The sequence below is a fragment of the Chiroxiphia lanceolata genome, chromosome 1, assembly GCF_009829145.1.
Source record: "Chiroxiphia lanceolata isolate bChiLan1 chromosome 1, bChiLan1.pri, whole genome shotgun sequence".
Taxonomy (NCBI): domain Eukaryota; kingdom Metazoa; phylum Chordata; class Aves; order Passeriformes; family Pipridae; genus Chiroxiphia; species Chiroxiphia lanceolata.
In genome coordinates, this window is record NC_045637.1 from 21,332,055 (window position 1) to 21,358,811 (window position 26,757).

Genomic DNA, 26,757 nt, shown 5'->3' on the forward strand with positions numbered 1-26,757 from the left:
ATCTGAGGTCGATATAATCCAGTGTAGCAACCAAATGTGGTGGTGGTCTGTCCCGAGGGCTCCTGCACATTCAGGATCACAAAAAACACCTCTGTCTCTTGCCCTCCTCTTCATTTCCTATTTGCATAACAAAGAAAAATACCAGCTGCAGTGTGTCCCAGACTTATCGCTTTGTGACACCACCTTCAGCAGGTTTGCTTAGAATAAAATAGTTGCACCGTGATAAATTTAAAAAAAAATAGTATCTGCCACCTAGTGGCAAATGAATTTGTTTTATGAGAGATGCTGATGTGAGTATGGCTTGCTTGTTAACGATGGTTTTCCAAAGGTATTTTCTCTTTGCAAACCCTCAGGTTAGCAGTGTTTGGAGGGTACAGATTTTGGGGTATGGCCCAAGCTCTTAACAGCATGTAGGTATTCACAAAACCAAGTGACTATTCAGTGATTTGCTTCTGTTATGGAAAAAGTCCTAAAGGTTGTCCTACCAGCCCAGACTAGCATTTCACAGGATATAAAATGAATTCAAATTTTTTTTCTGAAAGTCACATCTGTCAGTAAAGTGCTCAGGAGTGTAATTTGGTGTTAGGAGCCTAAGAAGCCTAATTTAGGGACAAGTATGATGAGCATGTGTTAAAGGATAAGCTATAAAGATAGGAGCAGTCACAGCTAGCCCTGTGATTACTGTGGCACTCGATACGTTCTGCAAATCATGGGTAAAGGAGAGGTGTTGAAATACGTTTCCCTTCTGCACACTTAGACAGCTTCTGTAGAAATCATTGCAAAGTGCAAAGACTGTATCCCAGAAGGGGTTCAGTTTTATTACTCAGTGGGTTGCTTTGTAGGAAGACAGTCTTCTGCAGCACCCCAGTCCCCATCCCTGCCACCTGCTCTCACAGGAGTCTCCCTTGCAGCCTCCCTGGTGAGGTGTGTTAGGTCTAAACATCCTTGGCCAACATCAGCAGAATCAGGTTACCAGTGCATGGGCAGCCTCTCAGTATATAAAGGAACCATACAAGAGAGAGACTTTATATCAAGGCCCGTAGTGACAGGACAAGGGGGTTTAAACTGAAAAAGGGTAGATTTAAATTGGACATAAGGAAGGATTTTTTTATGTTGAGGGTGATGAGATATTGTAACAGGTTGCCCAGAGGCCAGGTTGGATGGGGCTTTGAGCAAACTGCTCTTGTGAAAGATGTTCCTGCTCACGGAGGGGGGGGAGGCTAGAGTAAATGACCTTCAAAAAGTCCCTTCCAACCAAAATCATTCCATGGTTGTATGGTTCTCTACTGACCCAGCTACACACTAAGCCCATAAAGCTTAAAATTTATTATCAGCTGTTATTTTCCATCCAGGCAGTCCCTGCAAGAACGAAACCAAGGGGACAAAGAGCACAATTCAGTTTTTTTTGGGGAGAAGGCTTCTCTCCTCAATGTGTTTATCATCAAGATTTTCTTTCTAGAAACACCCTGCAGCTCAAATGGAAGAGGTTGGACTGAGAGAAGTGTCCTTACAGTCCTCAGGTGACTGACCATAGGTGGTGCCTCTCAGCTTTTAAAATCCATGAGATTGTAAGCCCTAAACCTACCACCTCCAGCCCTGCCTTCAGTGCCCAGCAAGTGACCACAGCCACATATGTCCAAAAACATCTTCATGTTTCCCTTCTGGCACCCCTATGTTTGCCCACCAAACCCCTTCAAATGAGGCTCACACACATCTGTTCAGAGTGCTGTCTTCTTTTTTGGAAGAGGTGAGAGAAGTTGTTAGCACACAGTTAGCAGGACAGACTTAAAGCTGGTGGGTAGAAGGGACGTGGCAGAGGAATGACTGTGCCTGGGTTCAGCTCAGTAGTCCCGGAGCTGAGGGCAGCCCTTGGGTGCCGTTTCAATCTTCATGACGCTGTTGGATTCCAGACAGTAGGTCACCTCGTCCTCGCTCACCCCTGGTGGCAGGTTGAACTCCTTCATGAATTTTCTGTAGTTACATGTCTTTGACACTGAGGTGTTGCGCTCCTCCCTGTGCTCTGCTAACACCGTCACCTTCCCATCCTTCACCTCCACACTGACATCCTTGGGCTCAAAACCCTTCACGTCGATCAAAGCCAAATGACACTGACTATGAGACGAATTCAATGTCCTGCTAAATCTTTGTATTCTGGAATTAAAACAAGAGGATAGTCTTTACCTTCCCGTTCCCCTTCCAACTTACTTTTCCAAAATGGCTATTTCTCTCCCATCCCACTTATCTGTTTCAACCTTTGCTCCTGATAGCAATGCCAAACTTCCCTTATCCTACTTAAAGGGTGCTGATGCTTGTAGAAAGCAGGCAACTGCTACCTGTTGATTCGTCGCTCCACATCCAGCCTTGTGGGGAGGGCTCTTCTTGCCGGGGGCCGGGGTTCGGGCAGTTGCAGGCAGCAGCGGTGAGAGGTCATCATCCTCTGCAGGCGGGCTGCAAGCAGCTTCTCACGGAGCAGCTGCAGGCGCAGGTCCAGCAGCCTCACCTGCCGCTGTATCCGCCTCAGGTGCTGGCTGGTGTCTTCCGGAAAGTGACCGCGCGCCGACATTGCCACGCTGCAAAGTGTGTCAGGGCATGAATGAACTCAGGTGCCTCGAGACTTTCATTTGGTGGTGAGCGTGTGAGCAGAGCCACAGGTGTTCCTGCAGCCTTCCAGCAGGCACCTTGTGACATCAAGGGTCACAGTTCCACAGTCGCCACGGGAACCGCAGCCCAGTCCGTGCACACCTGCTGCTGCCGCTCCCCTCATGGACCAGGGGAGCCCAGGGACACACCCCAGGGGGTTGGGGCACGGTGGGGGGATGTGCACAGTGGCCAGGCAGCAGAGCCACAGGCCATGGGAGCATAACTTGGGTGTGGTTTCATGCACAATGTTGCTTCAGTGTGGCTGTCCACAATTCCCAGGAATTATATTCACCATCAGCTTTCCACCCCATCATCTCTGATGAAGTGCTGGAGCCAAGACATGAACTGTATTCCCTCCGTATCTGCCTGTGATACAGAAGCTAATCCCAGCCTCAGCAGAACCAACATCCTCATCTCTCAGGCATCTGCCCAGTGGTGAGCTGGATGATGTGTTATTTTCCCAAGACAAAATATGAGTTTGGCTTATCAATAAATCAAAAGAGACAGCTTATTTTATATTGAAAGGTAGTTTCATCCATAAAAAAATCCCCTTTCCTTATGTGTTATTACTTTTGCATCACTTTTTCAGTGATTTTATTTAAAAGCTGAATTCAAAGGCTGCCAAGTTGTGAAGGGTCCCTTCTGTATGGAGCCTGTACACCTTTCTGATGGCAGTGTTTTGCCTTTGAAATCTGACACTCTCTAGTTTCTTTGGCTATACATGAAAGAGTCCTTTAGGAGGTCTCTCTTGCCTGGTGAATCTGAACCCTTTATTTCCCAGAGGGAGTTTTGTTTGCCAAGCCTCATCTGAAGAGATGAGGTCTGGAGAAAACCACTCGAACTGAGCATTCTGACAGAGCATGGACCACGAGAGCCACTACAAAGCAAAGATGCTGAACACAAGGATGTGTAGCAACGCAAAATTTCTGCAGGGAAAACAACAGCTTGCAAATAATTTGAAGTTAAATCTTCCTGGCACACAAAACTGGGGGGGGGTTGAGGATTCACCACGAGCACCTCAGGAGACTGAGAAAGGTCTGCAGGCAGGGGTGCCCCTAGGGTGCTGACTCCTTTGGGTTGCATCTTTATACTAGGGGATGAGAGCTTTTCCCTGCAGGCATTCTCACCCAGGGAGACTGTTCCCAGATCTGGAGATCATCAGCATGACCCGCAAGCAGAGCACTGAGCAGAGGGACCTGCAGGCAAAATAACTTTGGAGGGTGTCACCACACATCTTACATAGGATAACTAGGTGTCTGTGGACACATATCAATCAAACAGATTTCTGCCAAAGCTGCTGCTCTTCTCCTCTGCCCTGTTTCCCATCCCATCATCACAGGCAGAAGCACGGCATCCAGCAGTGCTCCTGGTGTGCATTGCCACATGTTGGGAACAGCACGGGCTTTGCCTTATTTGCCTCCCAGGAAATCCTGCAGTAGGATGAAACACTGTGTCAGTGAGTGCCCTCTGTGGAATCAGTGAACCCAGGGGTAGCAACACCTGTTTACAGAGCCTTCCCAAAACACTTCTGTGCGGAGCTGTTCATCCCCAGGGGCCCTTTCACACCAACTGCATACCTGCACCTATATTTGCAATCAGTGCTTAAAAATAATAAAACCTCATTTTTGTAATGAGTTTTGTAATGTATTTTTTCTGAAAACTGGGCTGTAGTTTTTAAACCAAATGGAAATACAGAGCTATGAAAGTAATTTGTAGCCTTGTTTCCTGTTACTGCAGCAGCTAAGCCAGAATTGTATGCTAGCAGACTTGCTTTCTTCATACCTTTATTGCTGTTTTTAGTTAAACACCCCTACATTAAACCTTTGGTCTTCTGGTGCCAATCATTCACTTTGTACTTATAAGGGATGGATGAGTGGCTGGACTAGACAACTCAATAGTTATTTTTCATCTCGTGTTTTATGGTATTTCTATAAAGATCTGCATGGTGATCACCCTCATGACTTCCTTGAGTCTGAGCAGAAGTGGGCACCTGCAGTGGCTGACAAGTGATTCTCTTGATCATATGTACTTGAAAACAGCTTTGGAGGGCGGCTGCTGCCTCTTTCTAGCCTTAGCACTGTTTGCAGATTACAGCAGCTGAGTATTACAAATTTAGTTTCAGCATTCTCAGCCCTACATGATCATTTCCAGTAGTGCCCCCACAGAGGACATCTGTGGATGTCATTCTTAGGAAATAGACCTCAAAAGCATTCAGAGGAGAAAGACTGATTTGGTTCTCTTGGCAAACAGTGGCAGTGGATGGATTGTCTGGTATCCCTTTCCAGGCTTTCACTCCCTTTGGGTGCTGGCATTACACAGAAACCCATGGTCTTAAAGGTTTTGAGAACTCAGATCCCCCCTCAGCCTGGTACACAAAAACCAACAAATGTTAAACAATAAAAATCCCTGAATTACTGATGTTACCTGCTCCTTTTGCAGTGAGAGAAATGGGGGACAGGTGGGGAAATGACGGACCTGCTCAGGTGGATAAACTATAAAGACAAGGTTTATCACTCACCACCCTTTGGGGGAAAAATGTGGGCCTGATATTGATACCACAGCAGTGACAGGTTGGATGGAGCAAGTTTTTTCCTTAGAGATGCCAAAGCAACCACCTGGGCCCCTCTGTGCTGGTGAATCCTTTCGAGCCCAGGCTTGACATAGCTTAGTTGGTGGGAGAGAGGTACACAGATGACCCATAAACTGACTTCGGGTTTTGGCTACACACTTCAAACAATCCAGAATGTCTGTCTTGCTACCCTCTATTTTCTCTCTGCCTTTTCTCCCAGCCTTCTCTCATAGTCTTGCTTCTTTCTGAAAAGATCATGGTATACTTCGTATCGTCTGCAACGTCACTCAGAGTAGATGACTGATGAGGAAGCTAAAGGTATTTTAAACAACTCAGTACTCATTCAGACTTTCCCAGCCCTGAAAAGCCTGCTAGGCCCACACTCTGGGCTCATCACTGAGAGCGCATCAGCTTGCAGGGACACAGGGTCTTCCTGAGCCTCCAGGCTATGGGCTACTCCACTCCACTCTCCGTAGTGCTTGTTGTGCTAAACTACCCAAACAAAAATAGCCTGTATGGTGCCTTGTGAGAGATATGGTGGCCACAGACTCCATCGGTGGTGGGGGGGAGTCACCTCTCTCCACAAAGCAGAGCTATAGGGTGAAGAATGAGGGTCCCACTTCCCAGCTTCTTCCAGCCTACCTATGGTCTGGGGTGAGGGTAGTCCCTCAGCTACCACCATATATCACCAGACAAGGACAACACACAGTGACGCACAAGCTCACTCTCTGCCATGGCTGTGAGGCCCACTTCCTAAAGGCAGGTATTGTGTCTTAAGGCACCACCATAAGCAGGTAAAAAGACTTTCTGAGGCTGCTGAGTCTCCACCAGAGACCAACATTCACTCCTTTTTTGAGGGAGACTCAAGGCACCTCCAGATCAGGAGAATGAGGAGTACTGCAGGTGGAGCTGCTAAGAAGGCATTTCTTCAGCAAAGCTGGCCCAAGAAGTCACCTGCCTTTGCCTTTAACTCCTTTATCAAGGAAGAATCAGGATGAGAGGATACCTCTTCCACGGCAGCACCATGCTGCACCACCTCCAGCTACTCCACATGTGAAGCTGGGGAGCTGTGGATGTGGCACAGCAACCAGCCAAATAAATTGGAAGTAGACCCACAGCAGTGTGAAACAGCTTCTCCAAAATGCCTGCTACTTTTTCATCCGTTTCTGAAAATATGCAATGCTGTAATAAAGGGTTGGGCTCCTGACTCATGAGAAGCCATTTGATTTACAGAAACAGCTCATTCCTGAGGCAAGCTAATCTGCTGTGCATTAAACAAGCATTTCTTGATAGGCTGCTTCCCACAGCCAGAACCATGTTCTCTGCTCCCGTTCTTCCCCAGCTCCCCTGCATCAATGTGCTGTCCTGGGCTTGACTAGCCCCAGGTGGGAGTGGGCTGGATGGTTGACCCGGGGTGAGAGAATCATGCTGGGAAACATCACCCACTATGAGTAATGTTGCTGGTGCCTCTGGGATGTAACAGGAAGAGCTTCATGCTGCAGGAAGATGAGCTGCTCTGTAATTATTTCCTGTGAGCTGTGGGAGAGCTTGCCTGCCCTTCTGGGCATGGAGAGGTAATTATGGACACACACTGGAGGAGTAACCAACCTCATGCAGGTGACTTGGCCAACGTCACTGCTGTGGAGCTGGGGACTTCTCAGGCATGGGGAAGTGACATTCACATTTCTGTGGGTCTGACTAGCTGGCCCCACTTGAAAGAGGCACCAAACACTTCTGAGGAGGTATGTGGATGAATGGGAATTGTTTTGAGTGCAGATCAACTCCACCTTGAAGGTATGCTGTCCGTCATTTCAAGAACCATCTCAGCTCCATTTCCCTAGGGGAAGGAGGGCCTTCTGCCATAGTGTTACTCCAGCTGCCGGTGGGATAGTTCCAGTACTTCCTCAGGCAAAGAGGATCTCTTAGTGGTTCTCCTTCACTGCAAGTCAGCCGGTGCCATAAATGCAATGTGGAGTTGCTGGTGACATGCTGATGCGTGGATGCTCCATATTACTGGGACATGGAGAATCAGCAGGGTAAAACCACTGTGGTATGATGAAGGCTTCAGCTTAATCAGCTCCCTGCCCTGAGAAGTCAAGGTGAATTTTGACTTCTAGTGAGATCAGGCAATGAAACAAATTCGGGGCTGTCAAGGAAGTGAGTCCACTAATAAGCCTAACTTGCAAGGACTGTTTTGAAATGTTCTTTACTTATCAATGGAGTAGGAAATCCTACTGCTTCAAGTCTGCTGCACTCCCAAGGATCCTGCACAGTCAGCTCTGACCTGGTATGAGGAGGAGGATGAAGGACTGCATATACTACAGCATCCATCTCTGATCCAGTCCTTGTCAGTCTCAGGTTGTCTTGAAACTACTCCCACGGTGACCTTAAAGGCAACATCCCAACACAGACAAGTTAAACACAGTATAGATTCTTTGGCTCATTGTTTCTGATCACTTTAGCATCCGTGGTTGTCAAGGTCTTCTCGAAACCCACGAAGCTGAGAAGCTCCTAAAATGTAAAAGCAGAATGAAGAGATGGAAACTGGAAGATGTCCTTCACTGCTTATATCAGGTGTGACTGCCTCTTCTTGCCCATGGTGCAGAGCCAGGGAGCTGTCTGCTCACAATCTGCCTTGTCAGGGGAGTCCATAGAGATGGACTTTAGGATACTCCAAATGATCTGAAACTTGAAAAAACAAACCCAAAACAAAAAACACCCCCTCCAGAGCCCCCCCCCCAAACAAAAAAACCAACCCCCAAACCCCAAAATCTAACTACCAGGGCTGGAGCACTGCTGCCTTCATTGTCCTTTCAGACATAATGGCTGAATTGACCATTCTTTCAAAGTTTCTCTTGATTTCTTTTGAGCAAGAACAGATCAAGTTCAGCAAGAACTGATCAATTCAGAGTTTGGTCAATATATTTTCAGACCTGTCAAGTTTTGACAGCGTCTGATGTACTGATTCACAGGTATCATCCAGAATCTCTTAACACTCCAAATGCCTTCTTAAGTGGGGCGTAAGGGTATCACTTTAAACCCAGTTTGGACCAGCCAGATGCTGTTTAAATGATGAGAGTGCAATTGCACACAGAGCACTGCAGCCACACACTGCAATCAGGTAACCACGTGCTCAAATGGATAATAATGATCATTTTCCCCTCTCCTAATTTCCATATGGAACAGAAGTAATTAGCCATGTAACTGTGCACCTAGGTGTCCAGCCAAGTATTGCTGAAAGCCTTAGAGCAGACCCAGGGCGACAGGCTCCAGCTCAGCCTCCTGCTCCTTGGAGCGGCATTGACTTCCCATACAAACCTGAGGAATTAACTCCTGGAAATGGTATTTCTGGATTGCCAACACACTGTTTATGTAAATGAGACATCCTTTGATGTTCTCTTGGTTTTACTGACACATTTAACACTCTTTAACTTTCATGGGAAAAAATATTCGTGTTATATCAATAACTGCTTTTTATGTATTTCTTCAAGGAATCCTTTCTCCACTTGAAATTCATAATGGAGCGATTGAATTCCTCCAGTGCAAATTTAAATGATTCATTGAATGTTTTGCACTGACTCCTCACGCTGCTGTTCAGACACACTGATGCCTAGTCAACTTTTAAAAAGTTGTCTTTTCCTTGTTTTCCTTCATCATCCTGGCTCTCTTCAACTCCTGCTCTCCCACTGGAACATAGTGGCGAGGATCTGAGAGGCAGGACTATGCTTTCTTACACCTAAATGAACAAATATCCTTCTTCATAACAAGGTCTGGTCTAAACAGTCCAGGTGGAAGAAAATGAGTGACACCCTTCTTTTTCATAGCAAACTAGTTAATCAATTCCTTACCTGCTCATGGTATTATTCACTGTAACTCTGCATGTTTGAATACAATTAAAGCAGTGACAGGTCTTTTGCCAGCACACTTCAGGGCACTATGGTACCCAGCATTGTTGCTAAAGATGCTTTATCCCATAAGTACACAGGATCTTGACCAAAACATCCTGCAGCACCACGCCTTGGAGAGCAAAAGCCCATGGTGTGCCTTCCATGTCATGTCAGTTGTGTTCATTCATCAAGCTTGCCCTTTCTTGAGCCTCTTCTGATCCCAAAATGTTCCAAATTCTCCCTGCTAGATCTGGCTTTTTGCCTGCTCATTGCCCCTCTAATGTGGGGGGCCTGGCCTGGCTATGGCCCCTGCCATTGCTCTCACACTGGTGGGGCTGTGCAGATCACTTGGAAGATGCACTTGCAGTGGCTGCTTGCTATCATGCACATTTGGAGGGGGTGATGCTATGGCAGAGCTCCTCACTCCCTCCATCAAGCCAATTCACTCTTCCCAAAGGTAGTATCTGAAAGCTGTTGCAATGCTTAAAGAGAACAGCCTGCTGATGAATTCAATTTTCTTTCTCTCTGTCACAACCAGAGTCATTTACAGGACTCCACATCACCTAGCACAAACAGGATTGCAGCAGTTTTCAGGCCCTAAAGCTGCTCTGAAAATCCCCTTGCTTCAGCTTTTGTTTTCAGCCAACATTACTGTATTCCTACTGCTCCCATTTAGTTCAAATAGCTCAGCAAACTGAGCACTCAGAAGAGATGTAAATTGTGGAGCAGCTGAAGACTGCTTTCCAGCTCTCAGGTGGATGAATGGGAGAGGTGGGTATTATCCAGCTGTGCACAACACCCACAGGGTACAAACCCCCATCTGAGAACAAGTACCAAAAGCCACTGGTGCCTGTGCAGTTCAGTATGTAGTGTATTTGCTGGGTCTTGTTCTTCCGTTGCAGGTATCTTGTCCACTCAAAATGTTGTTTGGTATGAAAAAGTGCATTTGATGTTGTTAGTTTTCAGTCTGACATCTGCTTCTGTCCAGGTGTCCTAGTTAGAACAGCTGGGACCAATTCATCACTGGATGGGTGTAGCCCAAAACTGTGTATTCTATAGCCTTCCATGCCATTTCCCAGAAACTGTTATCAGTAGAGGCCTGCAAAATAGGAAGATGTTCCTGTCCTCGTACCCTTTTATGGAATTCCCTGCTCTGAGGGAAGGACTGAGCATTCCTGCCTGAACTGGAGAATATATAAACTTGGAGTTTCAGAACCTTTTTACCATTCGTGGGATCCAGAGGAAGACTGCAGCTCACCGCTCTCAACCAGGCTGAGACCACCACCCTCAACTGGACTGCAATCATCGCTTTTGACCAGACTGAAACAGCTCTCCCACCAGCAGGTTTTTCCCCTCTCCCTTTACTTTGGACTCAGGGGGGCCCAAGGAACACCACTTTGTTCATGCCCCAGGGTGCTGGGTTATACATTTGGGTTTTGTGGGTTAAGACCAATTGTTTGTCTGTATAATCGTACTTATTGTATTATTTTATTAAATTGTTATTCTGACCTATAATCTCTCTTTTGAGTTGAGTTCATTTCCCCTGCTGGTTAACTTTTAAACCAGCACACCAGGTCAGTCCCCTACAAATGAAACCCAGTTTTGCTGCAGGAGAAGAAATCAATGTGCTAGTGCAGTGTGAGAGAGAACTTTTTTAATGAGAACTCTCATTTCTCCAATATCCATGTTCTCTTCAGCAGAAAATAGTTTGCATGTGTCTTTTGTTTTCTCTTCTGCAGGATGAAGCTAAGGCCTACCCACTTGTCAGAGATGTGCCTATGTTACTCAAGCATCAGTTAAGACCTCTACATTTCCATAAGTGTGCTTCAGAAAGTACCTCTCCAAAACACAGTATTAGCAATTGGAGCTGCCACCCTGGAGGGTGACCCCGAACATCCAATAGGATGTGAACAAGAATTCCCTTTGTGGCAGGTGTGCTGGATTTGTTGCAGCAGGAGGATACTTTTCAGGAGGTGACTTGTCCATCAGCAGGGGTCACTGGACTCCTTGACAGTTTCAGACATTACATTTTCTTGGGAAAGTTGATTATTTCTCATCTCCTTTCATTCCAAATTTGAATATAATAGAAATACCAAACAAAGCTTATTGAAGTCCTTTGTTTACATGCTGGTGTTTTGATATTTTACGGGATTCATATACAATTGAAAAAGATTTAAAAGGCTTGATAATGCTGTCAAGTTTCAGTGAAATCAGTGATTATGTGAAACCTTTCCACTCTTGTCTGTTCTGCTAGAAAGAAAAACATCTGTCAGTTTTAATAAGAAATGAGTTACCAATTAAATTTATACCACTCTTCAACATTGGCTGCACACTCCAGGCTACTAACAGTGTCTTCCTTTGGCAGTCAGGTCTCTTTGCCAGCCTCCCATCATTTCTGTGACAGCTTCTCTCCACACAGATGGAACAAGGCACAGGCTCTGGGAATGACAAGAAAACACCAACCCTAATTTTGCTTTCCTTTGCATTCTTTCCTGTTTAAAGAAGGATGAGCAGTTCTTGATTGCAATGAGGGTCTCCCTGGCAAGGTGCAGCCATAGCACTGGTCTAGAAGGATGAGCTGTGCAGCTTACAGGTCCCACCTCACGGCACTAAGTGTGGTGAAGCAGGAGCTGTGTCAGCCTTATATTCTTCAGTGAGTTTATCCTAGGGCCTCAAAGGTATTATCTACAGTATCCTCAGAGCAGATGTAAATAACCTGATGGCTAAAATCAAAGGGCTTCTGTTATCTTGTTCCTGCAGTGGTTTAGGGCCAGTCACAGGGATTTGAACCTCTACCTGGAAATACCTCTAAGCATCAGGTACATCCTGACATGCCACTATACAAGAGATGTTTTCACCATTTAAGTATTGTGAAATATGAAGTTCCTCAATTTATGGATTTTTGTTTCATTCTATTTTTATCTCTTTTGAATTGCTGGCTTCCAGTTTTGAGGAATACCTGGACATGAGCCAAGATTTGTTTGAATCGATTTTCAGCCTCTGTGGGTAATTATCAAGTTAAATGGTTTAGGAAGGAAAAATGGAAAAGTTCTCTTTCTAGAGGACAAAAACCTTAGCCTTGGAACTTGTCGTCCTCTCCCAAGAAACTTGTGAAGCATCTCTTACGATGTCGGAACAGTAATTTGATTGTACTATAAAACAGATTGGAAAAATGCACAAATCAGATGACAGGCACTTCTAGTCAGCAGTGATTACAAAAACCCCAGCACACAGCATGAGCCCTCTCTAAACACATCCAGAGGGTTGTATTTTTGAAAGGGATCAAAGACCTGACAAAAATGTTGTTCTCATCATCTTCATTTTGGATGAATTCTGAATCGCTCCATATGCCACCGTGTAAATTTGCAATTCTTTCCCTCCTCCTTTGGCAGCACTGTGAGGGTGTGAGACAGGGTCAGACAGTAACTTCTGGTATTACTGAGGAGTTTAAAATTAAGCTTGTGTTTTGATGAACTGTAATGATCACACCCTGTTTCAGAAGCACTGATCACTGAGATGGCCCACATGCATCAGGCAGGTGCTTTGTACCTCCCAGGCTCAGGTCTGTGAGGGCTGCTGCTTTGGGAGAGGTACATGGATGTTGTGGCCATGAGCAAGGCTTAGGTTTACTCTGGCATCCTGCCTCTAACAGTCCTGCCTGTGCTGGTTGCTTTGGGGAAGACCCTTTCTCATTTCCAGCTGGAGATATGGTGCTGCCATGGCATATCCTGATGTGATGTCCAGTGGACACGAGTGGGCCGCACGGGGCTGTGCCTGCCATGTGCAGCAGCTGCTGTTGCTGCTGCTTGGTGTTACTACCATCACTTTTTCCTTTGTGTCACACTTGCCTTTGAACTTGCCTTTCCTGTTTGTCCTCACTACTCAGCTGCTCTGCCTGGGCCCTGCTCTGCTCTGCATCAGTGTCATGCCCATGGCTGTGGTGAGCGCAGGGACCAACAGACATGTAGTGACATGTTAACGTCTGTGGGTGAGGAGATGATTCACGGGAGGAGCACATCCTTGCTTTGGGGCAACTATGTCTACCAAAGGGGCAGGATGGACAACTGCAAGAGGCAACTCCTTCCATCACCCAACACCAAGTGGGACCCGCAAGCCTCCCAGCATCCCCACCTGGGGTGGCACTGCCTTCAGAGCAGGGTCGGGCAGATGTTCCCCAGCTGCAGCCAGCAGTTGCCTTGATGGGCTTCACTCTCTTCAAACCTCTACAGCAAACACATCCACTCCCCTCTAAATTTTCTCTGCAGACACCGAAGGAGAGAGGTGCTCCCAGGGCATGGCTATTCCCATCAGCAGCTGTACAGCTGGATCCCCGTTTCTCCCCAGTTGCCATAAGGAAGGTGCAGGGAACTCGCTCAGGTGTGGGCATCACCACTATAAAAGCACGTGAGGCGGGTGCTGTTTTCTGAGTCACAAAGCATGGGATATGAGAGTCTTTGAATGTGACCTTACTCCAGCAACACCACTGAAAATGCTTTCTGTCCTTGTGTGTAATCCTTTCTGAAACGCAGAAAACTTGTTCCAAACCAGGAAAGCTCCAGATGTTGCTATAGCTCTTGCACAGTTTTCTTGCTCCAGAAACTATACTGGAGGAGAGGGCTTTTCTTTAAATTAACAACTGAGTTCCTGCCATTACTGACTGTTTTGGAGCCCTTCCTCCCACAGCATGTCACAGGGACAGAGATCACAAACACTGCTAGACCATCAAGTGCAGAACTAGTCTAAACATGTCAGGAATAACCAGTGCTGATTCCATACATTAATTATATGTTGTGCAAAAAAGAATTTCCTAAGAGGTTTGGGATTTTTTAAGTTAAACTGGAGATCTGGATCCTGCCTTTTTTATGTGTCAAGGGAGTAGATAAACCAGAATGGAAAATCCTGTTGGAGCCACATTTCATGTTATCAGCACTGCATATCAACATCACACCTTCTCTGGAGTGCCGCCTTTGTTGTGGAATGAATCCCTTTGTTTTAAAAGGAATCTTTCTTTAAAGAAGCATCCTCAGGCTTAACTGTATTCCTGGTTTCTCTTCATTTATTGCTTATCTTTGAAGGAGGGAAGATCCCATTGTCCACCCTCTGAGTGCTAATGGCTTTTAGCAGTGATGGGTCAGGTAGGCAGAGAGGAGTGGGGAATGTGCTGTGTAACAGGGATGGGTGGTGGCAGGCAGAAATTTGCTGGTGACACACTTTCAGGGGGTTCCTACACAAAGGGAATTTCATGGACACTCTTAAACCATGTTCTGTTCATTGTGTTCACAGCAGCCACTCCTCCATCCCCTTGCCTCACACTGCCCATTTTTGGAAAAAGCTACTAAGGAAGTGTGCAGACAAACAATCCTAGCAACACCTGATAGTCATTACCTGTCTTATCCCAGTCATGAGCAGCACTGACAGATGCCTTCATGATGAAAGAAAAACATGTCCTTGGTGATTCCCCAATCTTTCAGCTACCAGTTTCCTCATAGAAACGGGCTTAAAAGGTTCAGCTATGATGTAGCCATAGTAAAGAAATCGTGTGTTAAGAGGATTAAGACATCATCATAATTATAACTACTTGGTACAGAAATTGGGGCTTTAATATGTGCACATTGACACTGTGGACCTGCAGCTGTAACATTTTTGACTGATGCACCTCAACTTTCTGGAGCATCCCCCCCAGAGAACCCACCTAAGGTGGGTTTCCTGCATGCCTGCAGGAAATCTCTGCTGGCAAAACCACCCTGAGACTCGGTGCAAAAGAGGAGACACAGCAGCCCTGCCTCCAGGGGGTTAGTCTGGTTTACAGTTACCTTATTGCAATCTCAGCATGGGCAAAGTTGGAGCCCAGGAAAGCAAAGATCTTTGCTAAGAACCTAATTAGGATGAGTGCAGGCACGTGCTAGCAAAGCAGCCTGGGCAGACCTTGCCTGATCACAGAAGTCAGAGCTTCAGTGTTATTGTAGATTAGGACCTTAATGTCAAGCCTTCAGGGATGGTTCTGGAAATAGCTTACAGTCCCCTGGAGCTACACTGATTTAAAATGAGCTGTAAGGCATTCTGATGCTGCATTTATAGAAATCAATGTGGTCTACAATTTTACACCCCAGTTTTTAGGAAATGCCCAGGCTGGCAGGTGGTGATGAGAGGTGGCACTCTTAACAGGTGCCTGTGCTGCAAAACTTCTCCCGTGCGCGGTAGAGGTTTCCTAGCAACTTCCTTCCGTGGTCTTTGTGCTCAAATTTGTTTTGAGATGCGGGCCATCATAGAACAGTATTTCTGCCTATTTAAAGTAGTTTAGTTCTTTTAGGCTGGCCAGGCATGTGCAGTACAGCAGCAGTGTCTGATTTATATCCTTTTCAGCTATTTCCTTCAAAATTAACAAAAACCTGACCCAATGTAGGTGGGTTTCTTGCTTTTTTTTACTAACCAGACCACCAGTCCATTTTTCAAATTGCTGAGCAACAGTAAAACTCCAAATCCGTATTTAAAATCAAATATAAACAGCAGCAATGTTTTGTGCTCCTCTGCCATATCGAAACCAACAGATGTTGATCATGTGCTTTGGACAAGTCTTTCCAAATACATGAGAGACATCACATTTTTGAGCCAAAAATGCTCTTAAGAACATGCAAAACCAAAGCAGCTAAACAGAGCTAACCTTTGTGCGCACACATGTGTATCCATTTTAAAAATGGCCATAGGTTTTAAGTCTGTAAATTCACTGGTAGTGTCCATGTTTGAACACACTGAAGCCTTTATTCAGCATTGTGTACCGGCTCAGACAGGCAGCTTCTGACAAGAAGCCTGAAATAACACCCTTAACTAGAAAGTGAGGGAGTAATTTTGTGAATGAAGAAAACTGTAAAGGGTTTGGGTGTAAGAGGGTGCAAGAGACAAACCTGGATTACCTCCATCTCCTAGAGCAGCACTGAGACATTGTTTGTTACTAAAGTAATTCACTACACAAATACATATTTCTTCAAAGATGGGGAAAAAAAAATCACACAAACACACATTTAGCAACTGGAAAGCAAATGCCAAGTGCCTTGGTGTTTTCCTTGGAACCTGCACTGCTCTGTGAGCTCTCTCATAGAGAGCCACGAACAACTATGATTGTATGATTCTAGTCTATGATTCTATGAACTGAAGTGCAGGAGGAAATGTGGATTCAAGTCCCTCCATGCTGCAGCCAGAGTCCTTCCTGCCCTCAGCAGGATCCATTCCTGCCTGACACTGAACAAACCCCATATTCACACGGCTTGACTTCCCACAGGGGCATGACTGAGGCACAAACCACCAAACGTGAACTCTCTCCCTCTCTTCCCAGGCTTGGCTGCCACTATTTTAACCCAGCATCACGCACCTCCCTTAGAGATTATCTGCTCTTACACCCTCATAGCATGTTGGGGATTTGCCTGCTCCTACCATTTGCATTTCCACTGCTATAAAACACTGGATTTCTTGCTCAGCTCTAGTGCTGACAGTGTGGCTATGTCAGCTGTTGGCATTGGTTGCAGAGATGAGGGCAAACTTCCAGAGCAGATCAGACCCTGGATTTCTACCAAAACCCATCTGTTCCTGGCTGAAGAGTTATTCCCTCCACCTTTATCGCTGGGTGGGATAACGAGCTATTGAACCCTCAAATTAGCACAACATGGAGTTCTTTTGATAGCCTTCCTCTCCACAAGATGCTACTGCATTTTGTGTACACCAGCCAGCCCAGCAAGCTAGAGTGTCAATTGTTTATAAAGTGTTACTGCACAGTCGGCATTTGAAAAGTAATTTAATATTTCCCCCATGACAGTCACTTCAAATACTCTGGAAACAAACTGTATGACCCTGCGAACAACAGTCACGATGCTTGTCTTTTCTGAGATGTCCAGGCTGGATTTTGGTACAGTTTGTGCCAGGCAGGGCTGTGAGGTGAACACCGCAGCAAATACAATACACTTGGCAATGCGTATGTGCAGGAGGGTGAGTCTCACACTTCAGACCCCAACTCAGAGCACTGAACTCAAGAGGAATTCACATAGAGCCAATGCAGCAGCACTCCCTCCACAGCGAGATGCAGCACCAAGGGTTAACACTGCTGCCTGCCTCCACAAATCTGCATAATGCCTTGCTTTGGCAGCTCATTTGCATAATTTTAAATTACTCTTTTGTCCGGAAAATAAAATCTAAAACATAGCTTCAAATATAAGTGGTAGATACTAATGTTTCGTATCCTAAGAAGGCTCATTTGAGTCTATTTGTCTGAACTGGTCAATTGAGTTTGTAAGAATAATTTTAACAGAGCAATGTTGTTTCTTTATTGCAGAGCCTTGAGTGTTCTTTCCTGGTGCCATTTTAACTACCTAAATAAGGTCTAACGTGCTCACCCACCCCTCACCGAGAGCCTGAAGCTGCCCTACGCATGCTCAGACCCTCCGGAGGGCTCTGCAGCTCCAGCCTTTGCCACGGGGTTCCAGCCCACCCCTCTCATTAAACTGGAGAAACAATGCAGCAGCTGGAGACTGGATCTCTTTCATCAGCACATCTCTACCAGTGATGGGCTTCCAGGTTGTAGAAGTGTGCCTAGAGGTGTGGACACACTGGTATGAGCTCGGTGTCCCACCTCCTACTGCCAGGAGGGATTCAGCTCACCAGAGGATAGATACCTACGTTTCATCAGCTGAATCACACTCCCAGCCCATTGACTCCTGTAACTAAGTCTCCACTGACTACTGTGGGAGATTAGATGCCTTTAAGGGATCTGTTTTCTGGATCTGATTCCCGCTCCAGCCCATGAGGTGCTCTTTGTGGGCTGAGCCTCATGCCTCTCACCTTGGGAGACAGATACAAAGCGCAGTGTCTTCTACTCTCGGTGATGTGTTTCAGTGTAGGAGAAGGGGCTCAGCCTGCACTGGCACTTCAGTGTGTTTTAAATCATAGCTTATCAGAGCAGCAGAATAAATCCTAGGAAATAAACCAAATGGATAAGTTGCCTGTTGTTATGACTGAAGCCTATCTGAACTCATATACTATAAACTTCTGTACATTCCTCAGGCAAAGACTCGTAAATTGTGCATAAAAATGTCCAGCATTTCTAAATGGGACTTCACAAACCAATGCACTTGTGCTCCTCACTTTGTAGTCCCAAAAGTCAGGTGACACCAGAAGACATTTCCTACTCCATGCCAGCTCCCCTCTAGCAATGTGCCTGGCAGGCATTCTGCCCAGAGGAGCAGCCAAGGGGTAGGACGGCTTGCCACCTCCTCCCCTGCCAGTGGGAAGGCACCAACAGGGAAAGCTTTAGGCAAATGGAGCTTGTACAAGCTGTATGGAGAACAGGACAAGTGTAAGTAGGTAATCCTACTTACAGAGTGAACAGATCTGTAAAATGCTAATAAGTTTCTACCTCGCTTGTTTAGCTCAGTTTTTCTTTTGCCCAGTGCTCATAACCCAAATTCAGGTGAACTTTGAAGTTCCCCGCAAGTGATAATATACTGATTGCCCTCCTTCAGACTCTAGTGGTATTACAGTCTTCAAGAAAATGTTTCAAAGATGACTTAAGGCTATCTTTTTTCTAACTTCACATTTTGCAAACAACTAAACTTGACAGTTCTGTTAAAAACCAGACAAAGCAGATACACAGTATTAAACATTTAAGCCCAAATAATTAGTGTCAGTTCACAGCAGAAGGCAACATTCACTGCAAGTGAAACTACTTGTGTGTTCAGTTAGTAGCAAGTAATTCTGAATTTACAATCTGCCTGCAGTTCTGTGTTAACTACCTATCTATAGAAATACGCTCACCAACACATATGCAGGCATATACAACCGAGTGTTGCAATTGCTGTTATTCACAATAAAATGTTCGTCCATCAGTTAACTGTGTCCCTTTTCTCTTACACTGCAATGGAAAAAACCCTCCCAGACTATCTATTTGTATTTTTTTTCCTCCATTAGTTTCAATGAAGCTAAACGTTAACTACCAAAGCAGTTCCCAGCACAGTCTCCCTGTGCTCCATCTCCTATTGACCACTATTCCCATCGCAATTTTTTTTTCTCCCTTTCTGCACTGAGGCTCCATCACCATAAAAATCCTTATTTCATGGGACTCCCAGCTGTTAGAGCTGCCTCTCTTCACACGAAGTCAACATCTACTTTTCTTACATTTAATCACTTCCAGTATTGGTTTTGATGACCCACTGCATTTATGTTCCCAGTTTGGGAATAACCTACAGGGACTTGGAAACACAGCTGAAAAACAGCCATCCTGTTCAGTGTGAATGTCCTTAGTGATTTAAGGGGGAAACAAAGAAGAAAAAAGCTCGCAAGATTTTTAGCAGAATGGTGCAATCTTCTCTGAAAGCAAAGACCACCATTTAAAAGGAATGGGTGGTGTCTGAAACCTGCCTGCACACTAATGATGGGAGTCCTGACTGCTGAAACGTGGAGGAACTATTTCAGAAGGGGTGGTGAATTTGCAACCTCTGTGTACACTCATTTTGCACAGGCCAGATTTCCCCTGAACAGCCACTGTTTATCACTTCTCAAGTGACGCAGCCTCTGGTTTGCTTAAAATGCCAGCTGTAAACGGAGGCTGCTTTGGAGCTCTTTCATGAGCAGCTCAGTTTTCTCTCTGTGTGCCTGTGCTATCGTTTAATCAGCAGTTTGGGCTTGAAACTCATCACCCCCTCACCATCCACCAGTTCACTTTGTGGAGCAGCCTGAGAGCACACACCCTGGGCTCCTTTGGGGTGAAACCAAAAGGAAACCTGAGCTCCCAAAGTGCTTCTTTGGGGAAGCTGTGGGTGTTCAGTCCATGAGCACACCTAGAGCTGGCCAACACAATCCCCCGGGTGAGTGCCCGGGTTGGCTGGGCACTCACCACCAGCTGCTCTGCACTACACTGGACTCCTTGGGAAATTTTTTAATTTTAGTATTTTTTTCAAAGGGAATTAAAGCCAAATGCAAGAGCCATCTACTATTTCTTTCTGTATTATAAATAGCCATCCGTGACACATGGCTATTTGATGACAGAGGAACAGCAGTTAAAAAGTAGGCTGGAAGTACATACACTGAAAGGTAAATCCTGGCCCCACTGGAGACCATGGAATAATTCACTTGCTTTTGACCTGGAAGGTCTCCACTCCTTTCCCTGCCAGAAACAAATTTACTCAGCAATAATTCCAGATGGCAGTACATGAATCAAGGCCATACAAAACTATTGCTGTGAATGCATTTCACCCTCACAATTTATAAAGGCTTTTTTTTTTTCAAACTGCTGCTTTTGAAGGTAAATATGGTTAAGACAAGAGTAACTAAGCCAATCAAATGGAACCAACAGGAAAATAAAAAATCTTTTTTCGTCCCACTTAATCATCTGGACTCCCTTAACAGCCTGCAGACAGATAAGAAGGAGACAGCAATTCCACAGGGAACCCAGACAACCTGATAGGGACACATGCCCACCTCTTAGGTTGCTAAAGTTCAAACAAATTGTGCCTTTCCTTACCAGGAACCGACAGGAAGCCACTCTGCTGCAAAGGAGTACAACTCTGCTGCGTGCACAAGAACACCAGCCCAGGTGACACAAAGTCTCAGCCATGCACCCACCGTGTACACTGTGCACACCAGCTCTGCTCACACCTTCTTACAGGGACAGTTGCACAGGGTGGCTGCCCACAGCCTCTCTTCCCAGGACATTTGGCTCCTGCACAGTGCCCGGGATGGCTGGTGAGCTCCTCTTGCCATGCTCAGCTGCATTTGTCAGTGGACAGGTCTGGTATACACACATAAAAGTGATCATGTAAACTTTGTGGTGAGGACTGGACAAGAAGAGATGTCCTGGATGCCCAGTGAGAAGGAGGAGGTGTTCATGAGTGCCTCTGTGGGAGCTGCAAGAGAAGGACTCAAGTAAGGGACTGCAACAAGGTGAGGAGCAAAGTCAAGCGAGGGATGTGACAAAACAAAATCTCAGTCTGCCAGACACCTACCAGTGGATCTACAAACTCCACTAAGTACTCAGCAGACACTTCACCTCAATCCCAGACATACTGTGCCAACTTCCCTAAACAGAAAAAGTAAACCTAACTGAGAAACAAATCACAGATTCATTGAATGTTTTGTGTTATAAGGGACCTTAAAGATAACAGCAGGTTCCAATCCCCCTGCCATGGGCAGGGACACCTTCCACTGTACCAGCTTGCTCAAAGCCCCACTCAACCTGGTCTTGAACACTTCCAGGGATAAAACATCCACAGTTTCTCTGGGCAACCTGCTCCAGTGCCTCACTACCTTCACAGTGAATAATTTCTTCCTTACATCTTATCTAAATCTAACCTCTCTCAGTGTACAGACATTACCCCTTATCCTATCACTACATGCCTTTGTAAAAAGACCCTCTTCAGCTTTCTTGTAGGCCCGATTTCTTGCAGAATCCTCACTTCTGGCCCAGGATTCCTTCACTGCAGAGCCAAGGTGAGAAAATGCAGAGTAGCTCAGACAAGAGAGAGGAAGGGAGATCAGGCAGCTGAAGCATTGCCTGATTTCAAAAGATGTACTTCAGTCCACGTGTATGCATTTCAGTCATGTAAGTGTATCTGCAGACTGCCTGTCAAAGTGTGTCAAAGCTCACCATAATCACTTCTGAATATCTGAGTCTCTTTCTGGTACTGCAGCTAAGGGAAAGACTGCAGCAGAATGAGGGACCTGCATTGCTTCAGTTTGCAGCACAAGGTGCTGGAAACCTTGCAATGTACTTTGCTGCTCATTACAGTAACTTCTTCCCAGCCTTGGGAATGATCTAGAAGCTATAGTTTTCTGCACAGCATTCTTGCTGACATTTCCAGAAATGCTGGCCTCATTTCTTCCACAGCAAAATACAATCTTATGCTGCCAGCCTGATGTCATGTCTGTTGACATCTGGAATTAACAGCCTGGAAAGTGCATACTGGAGCTCTCCTTCACTGCCTGAAGCCTTTACTTCTTCTCAGGGCCTCCTCCCTGACTTCTCCACACCCCACCAGCCGCAGGCATGGCTGCCTGTGGTACAACTGCCGGCATCTGCTCACACTGTTTACAGAGCAAAGTCCCTTGCAGTCCTCTTACCCCAATCCTTCCATCTCCAGTAGGTCTCCTCCCTCCAGGACTAACAAATTCCCAAGCAATCCACCAGGCCTGCAGCTGCCAAGTGGATTTAGGGAGTGGTCAGGAGCAAATCTGTCCCGGTGTCCCAGTGCATATTATTCACAAGCTGTTTCTGATGGGAAAGTTCTTGATCTACTGGAAATGGACATTTGTGGAACAGGAGGCTGGATGAGATGACCCCCACAGGTCTCTGCTAATCCATGCACTTCTACCAGTCTGAAAACTTCAGGAAATGCTGACTCTCATCAAAACTCAATTTCAGACATGACAGCAGTGATCCCACAGAAGTTATTTTGTGTGGTATTTCCAAGCTGGCAAAAACTCCCGCACAGACAAGTATACCAGCAGGGAACTTGCTCTGCTGGTTGGGTGTTGGTGTATTTATAGCTGCACCTTCACAAGGAAGGTGCTGCTTTACCAGTAGACCTGAGAATAGCACCATCTATACACCAAAGAACTGTGCAACACAGGGAGTGAAATTACTTAGGCCAAGACAAACAATGTTGTCTTAAAGATACATTTTGTAAAGAAAGAAAATTTAGTTTGGTTCTTGAGGGTTTTTTTCATGACTTGGCAAATCTGAATTTTTAAATACCACTACAGTATCAGATGCTGTCATCCAAGAGACTGGGACAATCCAGAAGATTTAGGAAAAGTCTTTTATTTTTAAGTTCCTAAAAAACACAGGTTGTAAGAAGGAGCAGTTGTGCTATCAGAAAGCAATTCTATTTGGAGCTGTTTCAGATAATTAAAGGACCATCAAGCTGTTACCTGCCAAATTATCTTCCAAGAACTGCAGCAGTAGACAAGGCAGGCAATTCAATGAGCTGCCACTTCCTGGTATTCCAAAAGTCAAGCAGCAAGATGCAAGCTCACATCCCCGTTAGGGAAGTATGGGCGCTTCTGATGGTGTGCTGGAACTTCTTCCGTGTTCCAAAGTCCTGTTAGACTAACAACATCGTCAGCCGAGCACTTGGGTTTGTGTCCTCTCACCTATGCTTAGGGTTAGTTGCCATTTTAGACAGCAATACAAACTCTGAGTGTGAACAAAAGCTGACATTTGCACTACTCAAGTTTATTCTGGCTCTGAACCCAAGTTCCAATGGAATCCATTTTAAATTTTTTTTTTCATTTTTGCTCATGCTGAGTGTTTGCATTGGCAAAGCCACAAGCAATGGCTAAAACTGGGATTCAGACATAATGTAAATAAAGCTACAGAAAAGGACTACCTGGCAATGCCAGCAGCAGACTGCTGAGGTCTAACAGATGTGTGCCCTCTTTGGGCCTTCCCAGCTCTCTTCCTGTATCTAAGAGGTTTCCATAACCCATTAAGTTTTAAAGCTTGTGTATTAATGTTGGAAGGAAGTGAGTAATGAAAATCTCCTTTATGCCCAGCTCCTAAGAGAATTCCAATGCACAAATTACAGCATTTGGAAATGTAAATGCTTTGGAGAACTAGATCTTGGACATCAAAACCAAACATAAATACCTGGAACTTCCCAAACCCTACCAAAAATTCTTGACAGCATTTCAAGGGCTCTGCAGGAATTCATGTGCCTTCCTACTATTCAATGGAAAAGAAGAATGACTGTCAAAGGAAAACCCTCTATTTTTTGTCTGGGGAAAAAAAATTGAACTGAGAAGTAAGACTTTTCAGGTGGTTATCAAAACATTCAAGTGATTCAGATAAAATGACTGAGGTCAAGACAACTTAGAAGACTCACTGCAATAAACACCATATTTTCAGGGGAAGCATAAAGACTGACGCTGAGAACAAAAAAGGAGAAGGAAAAAGCAGAGCAAAGCTAACAAACTTTGGTACAACCAGACTCAGAACTAAGTAATCCAGAAACTCTCTGTCCTAACAGGGAAAAAAAAAAAAAGATATTCATGGACCTACTAGTTTTTAAAAGCACAGCTACTGCACTGTCGCACTACCAAGCACTACCATTCCATGCCTTGTGTATTTCCAGAAACCTGTTAGGATTTTCCTCCCAGGATAAGCTAAATTACTTATTTGTATTCCTGAAGCCATTTCAATATCCCTGTCTCTTGAGAACAGAACAGGAAAACTTCATCTGAGAACAAGAAATCTGGAACGCACCAATTGAATATTTCTTTTCTTACCACATTTCCTCATGTTAACGATAGTCGTGTTGGAAAAAGAACCCGCAGAAACTCCCCAAAAATCTCTGGGCAGTAAGCAGCTGCATCAGCTGATTCTTGGATTAGCTCCTTTCGGCTGTACTGTAGAAAGACCTTAGGAGAAGGAGGAATGGAAGATAGGGAGTTGCAAAGGTCCTGACGATCTGAAAGTGGAGGAACAAACTGAGATTTTCAGGGTGCATGATTACGCAGCGTCAGAAATTAATTCTAACTCACTGAACTAGGTTCTAGAGGTTTTTTGGTACCGTTATCATGTGATTGCCAGCATTCCTCACATGCTAAGAAATTCCAAGCCAGGTTTCCAAATTTCTGATTTCCTGAAAACAAGTAAGAGGAGGCTGCAAAAGTAGCAAATTCCGGGGGGGGGGAAGAAACCATCAAAATCAGAGCTTGGTACAATCGCTGCTAAGGTGTTCAGTTTCTATAGAAACAAATGGCTGTTTTATTGACTTTGCCATTCAACCTTCGGCACATTGAGATGTTAATTTGTTAAAAACAGCTCCAGCGGCAAGGTGTGATCTTTTGGAACAGTTCAGTTAAACCCTGTCCCGAGAGAGGTGCGCAGGACTGTGGCATTGAGAGATCCACGGGGGCAGATACCTTTTTATTTTGATATACTACCAACCTAGTGGTTAACCTAGAGAAGAGATGACCGAGAGGGGATCCCATCAATACATATAAAGATCTCACAGGCAGGTGCCAAGAGGATGGTGCCAGACTCTTTTCAGTGGAGCCCAACGATAAGACGAGGGGCAATGGCCATAAACTGAAACCTATGTCCCACCTCAACACGAGGAAGAACTTCCTTACGTTGAGGGTGGCAGCGCACTGGAACAGGCTGCCTAGGGAGGTTGTGAAGCCTCCCTCTCTGGGGACATTCCAAAGCCCCCGGGACGCATTCCTGCGTCACCTGCTCTGGGTGACCCTGCCCTGGTAGGGGGGTTGGACTGGATGATCTCCAGAAGACCCTTCCAACTCTAGCTATTCTGCGAATCTCCCTAAAAGAAGGTGAATAATGCCGGCTGTGCAGGGAGGACTAACTATAAACGCAAGTAGAAAGGAAAGGACAGGGCCAGTCCCCGCGCGCAGGTACAGACGGGCAGTAGGTTTGGAGCAGCTACGGGTAGCGGGGTAAAACCCTGTTTCCCCCCCCCCAGGGTACCCCCGGGGGCCAGCACAGCCTCACAGCACAACCCGTGCCCCGCTTCCTTCCTTCCTTCCTTCCCGGCGCCCCTCCCGCTCGGCGCCTCAGGGGAGCGACGCGCGACGGCCGCAGGACCCGCTCCGAGCGGGGGGGGGGGGGGGGGGGGAGGGGGAGGCACGTGGTGCTTTACGTCCCTCGCGCGCAATGACGTCACTGCGCCCCGCCGCGAGGCCCCCGCGCCGAGCCAATCGGCGACGCGCTTAGTGGCGGGGGGGGGAGCAGCGCGCGCCAGTGAGCGCGGGGCTCGCACGCGCGCCGCCACCGCGCGCCTGCCAGGCCCCGCCTTCTGCCCGGCGCGGCGCACGGAGGGCGGGGGAGGGGCGGGGGGGGAAGAGCCCGCTGGAGCCAAGATGGCGGCGCGTGCGTGAGCGCGGCCGGGCCCAGCTCCGAGCGCCGCCGTTGCGGCCGTTCTGTCCCGACCCGCGCCTGCAGCGCCGCGGCCGCCGAGAGCCCGCGACCCCGCCGGGGCGGCCGCGAACCACCCCGGCGGAGGGACGGAGGCCAAGCGCCCCCTCCCCCGCCGCCCCCATTGTGTGCCCGGCCCCCGCCCGCCCGCCTCCCGCCGCCGTCGCCGGGGAGGGCACCGGCGCGGAACATGACCTCGATCCACTTCGTGGTGCACCCGCTGCCGGGCACCGAGGACCAGCTCAACGACCGGTGAGGGGCGGCGGGGGGCGGAGGGGAGGGGCCCCCTGGGGGTGTGGGGAGGGGCCCCGGGGCGGCGGGGGCAGCGCGGCCGGCCCGGCCCCCCCGCCGGGTCCCCGCGCGTCCCGCCCGCCCCGAGCGGCCTCTCCCGGCGGCGGCTTCGCCCCCCGCGGGGCTGAGGGGCCGCGACCTTCGCTTTGGGCCCGACGAGGGCTCCGGCCGGCCTGGGGAATCCCGGGGATCCCTGGCCCGGCAGGGGGGTTCCTGGGGATCCGTGGTCGAGGAAGTAGGTTCCCGGGGATCCCTGGCGGAGGAGCGAGAACGTGTCCATGTTAATCGGGGATGGAGCGAGGCAGACAATGCGGGCGGGGGATCGCGGTGTGTGAGGGAGTGACGGGAGCGGGGATAAAGGCGGCAGCGCTGTCACACACACCGCGGTGTGCGCTGCCTGCCCCGCTCACGGGCCGGGACTGGGCACAAAAGCAGGCCCGGTCTCCACATCAGCAGTG

The 26,757-nt window shown here is 47.0% G+C and overlaps 2 protein-coding genes and 2 long non-coding RNA genes across 16 annotated transcripts in view; 2 read left to right on the forward strand and 2 right to left on the reverse strand.

The window, feature by feature from the left end:
- Positions 1-1,717: 1,717 nt before the first annotated feature.
- ODF1 (outer dense fiber of sperm tails 1) lies at positions 1,718-2,703 on the reverse strand. The gene is made up of 2 exons (XM_032702985.1): positions 2,334-2,703; positions 1,718-2,151 (listed from the first exon to the last, which is right to left on the reverse strand). Exons 1-2 carry the CDS (start codon positions 2,561-2,563, stop codon positions 1,842-1,844), a joined length of 540 nt encoding a protein of 179 aa, XP_032558876.1. The 5' UTR covers positions 2,564-2,703; the 3' UTR covers positions 1,718-1,841.
- A 20-nt stretch (positions 2,704-2,723) lies between these two features.
- On the forward strand, positions 2,724-11,207 carry LOC116794373. The gene is made up of 2 exons (XR_004359768.1): positions 2,724-3,075; positions 10,836-11,207. It is a non-coding gene; the product is annotated as an uncharacterized LOC116794373 (long non-coding RNA).
- Positions 10,674-25,695, reverse strand: LOC116794371. The gene is made up of 3 exons (XR_004359766.1): positions 23,005-25,695; positions 20,701-20,981; positions 10,674-11,534 (listed from the first exon to the last, which is right to left on the reverse strand). It is a non-coding gene; the product is annotated as an uncharacterized LOC116794371 (long non-coding RNA).
- Positions 25,696-26,045: 350 nt separating this feature from the next.
- Positions 26,046-26,757, forward strand: part of UBR5 (ubiquitin protein ligase E3 component n-recognin 5) — an 85,634-nt gene continuing 84,922 nt past the window's right edge. For 5 of the 13 annotated variants that reach the window (XM_032709430.1, XM_032709439.1, XM_032709476.1 and 2 more), the window contains exon 1: positions 26,048-26,260. In XM_032709430.1, coding sequence (XP_032565321.1) covers positions 26,199-26,260 — 62 coding nt within the window. In that variant the 5' untranslated portion in view covers positions 26,048-26,198. Of the gene's footprint in view, positions 26,261-26,757 lie in introns of all 13 variants that reach the window. The other 8 variants (XM_032709468.1, XM_032709517.1, XM_032709526.1 and 5 more) reach the window with 4 other exon arrangements.

What these genes read in the sequence shown, in the direction of transcription:
- ODF1 (XM_032702985.1), bottom strand. Translation starts at nt 2,563, where the DNA reads ATGTCGGCGCGCGGTCACTTTCCGGAAGACACCAGCCAGCACCTGAGG. An exon ending in GTGGAGCGACGAATCAACAG is followed by an intron (nt 2,152 to 2,333) that starts GTAGCAGTTGCC and finishes TTTTAATTCCAG; the next exon opens with AATACAAAGATTTAGCAGGA.